Source organism: Myotis brandtii, unplaced genomic scaffold, assembly GCF_000412655.1.
Source record: "Myotis brandtii unplaced genomic scaffold, ASM41265v1 scaffold1733, whole genome shotgun sequence".
Classification (NCBI taxonomy): Eukaryota; Metazoa; Chordata; class Mammalia; order Chiroptera; family Vespertilionidae; genus Myotis; species Myotis brandtii.
This window is the reverse complement of record NW_005356400.1, coordinates 750,969-756,410: the sequence shown is the minus strand read 5'-3', so window position 1 is coordinate 756,410 and position 5,442 is coordinate 750,969. Positions and strand designations below refer to the sequence as shown.

At 58.3% G+C, this 5,442-nt stretch overlaps 1 protein-coding gene across 1 annotated transcript in view; it reads right to left on the bottom strand.

Annotated features, from left to right (window-relative positions):
* LOC102261942 (leucine-rich repeat-containing protein 16A) overlaps positions 1-5,442 on the bottom strand; it is a 97,996-nt gene that overhangs the window by 17,108 nt on the left and 75,446 nt on the right. Inside the window, exon 31 of the mRNA XM_014537145.1 lies at positions 2,084-2,228. Within this exon, the coding sequence (XP_014392631.1) occupies positions 2,084-2,228 (145 nt within the window). The remainder of the gene's footprint in view (positions 1-2,083; positions 2,229-5,442) is intronic.

The following is a 5,442-nucleotide window of genomic DNA, read 5'->3' as shown; positions in this document are numbered from 1 at the left end:
GCAGTCCCCGTCCCCCCACCCCCACCCCCAGGCACATTCTGGTGACATGGGATTGAGCTCCGAGCTGCCCGCAGGCGTCCCACTGGACAGAAAGCCTGTGAGGTCAGTGATGCACGGCGTTCCACAGCCACAACGTCGGCGTCAGCACCGGCCGCGTGAACCGGGCCGCGTCCCCCCTCCCACTGGGGCACAGACGAGCTGGGATTCAGTGTCTGCATCTGCCCTCGCTTCCCAGAAAGTCGGCTTTGATCCTGCTGGTCCTTCCAGACCCGAGACCAAAGCCCCAACCACGGCCAGCGCCCCGAGGGGAGTCGGCTGCCCAGGGCGCCCCGAGGGCACGTCTCCAGGCGGTGTCGGCTGGGTCATGAGCATCGAGCTGAGGCAGGCGTCGTCTCCCTCCACGGGGTGAATTTCCTCAGCCTGAGCCTCACCCGTCTCTCTGTCCCTCTCGCCTTCCCCGACGTCTGTCTGTCTGTCCGTGCCACGTGTGAAATCACACTGTGCCTGTGCCCGGCCCCGAGGGGTCAGCACCGACACTTCACAGACCAGTTTGCGGCTGAGCCCGCCACCACGGCTTCAGGCCTAGACAGAATCGGTTTGTTTCTAAAAACGCATTCTGAGCCATAAGAAGTAATTTTCAATTTCTTAAAAAAATATTTTATTGATTTCAGAGAGGGAGGGAGAGAAAGAGAGACAAAAACATCAACGATGAGAATCATTGACCAGCTGCCCCCCGCAAGCCCCACACTGGGGATCGAGCCGCAACCCGGGCCTGTGCCCTGACCAGGAGTCAAACCCGGGACCCTTCAGTCCGCAAGCCAACGCTCTATCCACCGAGCCACCCCGGCCAGGGCTGAAGTACTTTTCCATTCACGTCTTCGGGACACACGAGGAGCAACATGCTAAATCCTTGCGAACGACACCACAGAAGGAAACCCCTAGGGACAGGCTCCTTTCCCACCTGAGGCGCAGGCGGGGGACGGACAGAGGATGGAGCGCCTCGCCCTGCTCTCCAGGGGCCCAACACAGCGCCGTCTGCACGGCCCCGAAATCCCACCCCTGACCCAGTTACCATAAGGGATTTCACTCTCCTCCACGCAGCTCACCAGCACATGCCCCCCCCAAGGTGAGGACTAACCCTGGAACCTTACAAACACCCGTTACTTTCTGTTAAACTCACTTTTAACGTGTACTTCCCATACTTACTAATTAAAACAAAACAAAAAAGCAAGAGCTAAATTGTTTCTATCGCCACAAAAATAGGATGGAGTCCTTTCCTTCTTCGTTTTACCAAGTTTGCACAAAGAATAATAAACAGCCCTCTCATGCCAAGCTCGGGAACCCCTAACGACTCTCCTCTCCCCTGAGGTGAACAGACAAAATAAAAAGTTAAAAAAAAAAAAGCAGTTGCAAGCAGATTAGTGAAGCTGTTGTAATGCGCGAAGTGAATGGTGATGCCGATTTTCTAAACCTTGGAAAACAAGGAAACAGGTCTGAAAGTTTAAGCGAGCTTGTCTTTTTTTTCTTTTCCCTCCACGTGCACATGGTAAGGACGATTCCCCTCTTGAATGTCACACCCTCTTTCCACCAGCACGCGGCTGGGGCGTCTGACAGTCACCGCCTGATTCGCAAGCAGCACCATATTGGGAAACCCAGTCTTGTCAGCGCTGCCCGCTCCGTCCAGGACTCGCGGGGGGTGGGGTGGGACAGGACAGCGTCCAGGGGACAGCCAGGCAGCGCAGAGGCCAACAGTCACAAGGGCAGAAACGAGGGTGCCGGAAAGAGCAGGGCAGCCCCAATACTCACACGCGTGCAGCAGAGGGTCTCCATGCAGCAGAAAGAAAGGGAAGAAGCATGAATGGAGAGGAACAGAAAGGCATGGCCAGGACGGGGTGAGGCACCTCGCCAGCAGACAGGGCCCTCAGCAGAGCCATGAGGCAGGAAGGAGGCATCTCGCGAGCAGCAGCGCTAACAGCCCGACATCCGAGCCTCTGGGAGACGTCACCCACTTGCCAAGTGGGTGCACAAGGCCCCTGGCCGACCCTCTGGGACGGAGACAGCTGGTCCTGGCCCGGCTGGTCACCGAGTGGGGACAGGGCGCCTGTGGGCGGGTGTGAGCATCCCTTTGGTGCCAGTCCACGCTCCTGCTGCACGTGAGGGAGGCAGCTGTGCGACACCGGCCGCAGCATCCGGCTGTGTATCGTCTTCCTCTTGGACTTAGGGGTCATCTAGCAACGAAACAGGAAGGCAGCCCCAATACTCACACGCGTGCAGCAGAGGGTCTCATGCAGCAGAAAGAAAGGGAAGAAGCATGGATGGAGAGGAACAGAAGGGCAAGGCCAGGACGGGGAGAGGCACCTCGCCAGCAGGGCCCTGAGCCAGGCGTCCCCCAAACCTGCCCTTCAAACAAACGTCCGGAATCCCTGGAGCATCTGGGACCAAGGTCTCAGCTCAGCATCGGCTCAGTCCTTGGAGGACGTTGGTGCCGTGGGACGGCTGACGGGGGCGGCGGGGCCCACGGGTTTCCAAACGCTTCGTGTTCTCCAAGGCTGCAGCCCCCCACCCCCATCCCAAGGCACATCCTGGTGACACGGGTTGAGCTCCGAGCTGCCCGCGGGCGTCCCACTGGACAGAAAGCCTGTGAGGTCACGGGGTGAATTTCCTCAGCCTGAGCCTCACCCGTCTCTCTGTCCCTCTCGCCTTCCCCGACGTCTGTCTGTCTGTCCGTGCCACGTGTGAAATCACACTGTGCCTGTGCCCGGCCCCGAGGGGTCAGCACCGACACTTCACAGACCAGTTTGCGGCTGAGCCCGCCAACCACAGCTTCAGGCCTAGACAGAATCGGTTTGTTTCTAAAAACGCATTCTGAGCCATAAGAAGTAATTTTCAATTTCTTAAAAAAATATTTTATTGATTTCAGAGAGGGAGGGAGAGAAAGAGAGACAAAAACATCAACGATGAGAATCATTGACCAGCTGCCTCCCGCAAGCCCCACACTGGGGATCGAGCCGCAACCCGGGCCTGTGCCCTGACCAGGAGTCAAACCCGGGACCCTTCAGTCCGCAAGCCAACGCTCTATCCACCGAGCCACCCCGGCCAGGGCTGAAGTACTTTTCCATTCACGTCTTCGGGACACACGAGGAGCAACATGCTAAATCCTTGCGAACGACACCACAGAAGGAAACCCCTAGGGACAGGCTCCTTTCCCACCTGAGGCGCAGGCGGGGGACGGACAGAGGATGGAGCGCCTCGCCCTGCTCTCCAGGGGCCCAACACAGCGCCGTCTGCACGGCCCCGAAATCCCACCCCTGACCCAGTTACCATAAGGGATTTCACTCTCCTCCACGCAGCTCACCAGCACATGCCCCCCCCAAGGTGAGGACTAACCCTGGAACCTTACAAACACCCGTTACTTTCTGTTAAACTCACTTTTAACGTGTACTTCCCATACTTACTAATTAAAACAAAACAAAAAAGCAAGAGCTAAATTGTTTCTATCGCCACAAAAATAGGATGGAGTCCTTTCCTTCTTCGTTTTACCAAGTTTGCACAAGGAATAATAAACAGCCCTCTCACGCCAAGCTCGGGAACCCCTAACGACTCTCCTCTCCCCTGAGGTGAACAGACAAAATAAAAAGTTAAAAAAAAAAAAGCAGTTGCAAGCAGATTAGTGAAGCTGTTGTAATGCGCGAAGTGAATGGTGATGCCGATTTTCTAAACCTTGGAAAACAAGGAAACAGGTCTGAAAGTTTAAGCGAGCTTGTCTTTTTTTTCTTTTCCCTCCACGTGCACATGGTAAGGACGATTCCCCTCTTGAATGTCACACCCTCTTTCCACCAGCACGCGGCTGGGGCGTCTGACAGTCACCGCCTGATTCGCAAGCAGCACCATATTGGGAAACCCAGTCTTGTCAGCGCTGCCCGCTCCGTCCAGGACTCGCGGGGGGTGGGGTGGGACAGGACAGCGTCCAGGGGACAGCCAGGCAGCGCAGAGGCCAACAGTCACAAGGGCAGAAACGAGGGTGCCGGAAAGAGCAGGGCAGCCCCAATACTCACACGCGTGCAGCAGAGGGTCTCCATGCAGCAGAAAGAAAGGGAAGAAGCATGAATGGAGAGGAACAGAAAGGCATGGCCAGGACGGGGTGAGGCACCTCGCCAGCAGACAGGGCCCTCAGCAGAGCCATGAGGCAGGAAGGAGGCATCTCGCGAGCAGCAGCGCTAACAGCCCGACATCCGAGCCTCTGGGAGACGTCACCCACTTGCCAAGTGGGTGCATGAGGCCCCTGGCCGACCCTCTGGGACGGAGACAGCACAGCTCCCGGGCAGCTGGTCCTGGCCCGGCTGGTAACCAAGTGGGGACAGGGCGCCTGTGGGCGGGTGTGAGCGTCCCTTCGGTGCCAGTCCACGCTCCTGCTGCACGTGAGGGAGGCAGCTGTGCATCCCCGCAGCGTCCAAGCCTTTCGGGAAGGACGGAGGCCGGCTGCCTAGGACGCCCTGCACCGCGGTGGGAGCTGGCCTTTCCCACCCAATCTCTGATGCGTTGGACACTGTGGTCGTGAACAGGCGTGAGGCCTCTTAACATTCTGAACACGTGCCCAGGGCTCCTCAGCCTGCGAGTGGAAACAGCGGGGCCTGGCTCAGCATCGGCTCAGTCCTTGGAGGACGTTGGTGCCGTGGGACGGCTGACGGGGGCGGCGGGGCCCACGGGTTTCCAAACGCTTCGTGTTCTCCAAGGCTGCAGCCCCCCACCCCCATCCCAAGGCACATCCTGGTGACACGGGTTGAGCTCCGAGCTGCCCGCGGGCGTCCCACTGGACAGAAAGCCTGTGAGGTCAGTGACACACGGCGTTCCACAGCCACAACGTCGGTGTCAGCACCGGCCGCGTGAACCAGGCCGCGTCCCCCCTCCCCCTGGGGCACAGACGAGCTGGGATTCAGTGTCCGCATCTGCCCTCGCTTCCCAGAAAGTCGGCTTTGATCCTGCTGGTCCTTCCAGACCCGAGACCAAAGCCCCAACCACGGCCAGCGCCCCGAGGGGAGTCGGCTGCCCAGGGCGCCCCGAGGGCACGTCTCCAGGCGGTGTCGGCTGGGTCATGAGCATCGAGCTGAGGCAGGCGTCGTCTCCCTCCACGGGGTGAATTTCCTCAGCCTGAGCCTCACCCGTCTCTCTGTCCCTCTCGCCTTCCCCGACGTCTGTCTGTCTGTCCGTGCCACGTGTGAAATCACACTGTGCCTGTGCCCGGCCCCGAGGGGTCAGCACCGACACTTCACAGACCAGTTTGCGGCTGAGCCCGCCACCACGGCTTCAGGCCTAGACAGAATCGGTTTGTTTCTAAAAACGCATTCTGAGCCATAAGAAGTAATTTTCAATTTCTTAAAAAAATATTTTATTGATTTCAGAGAGGGAGGGAGAGAAAGAGAGACAAAAACATCAACGATGAGA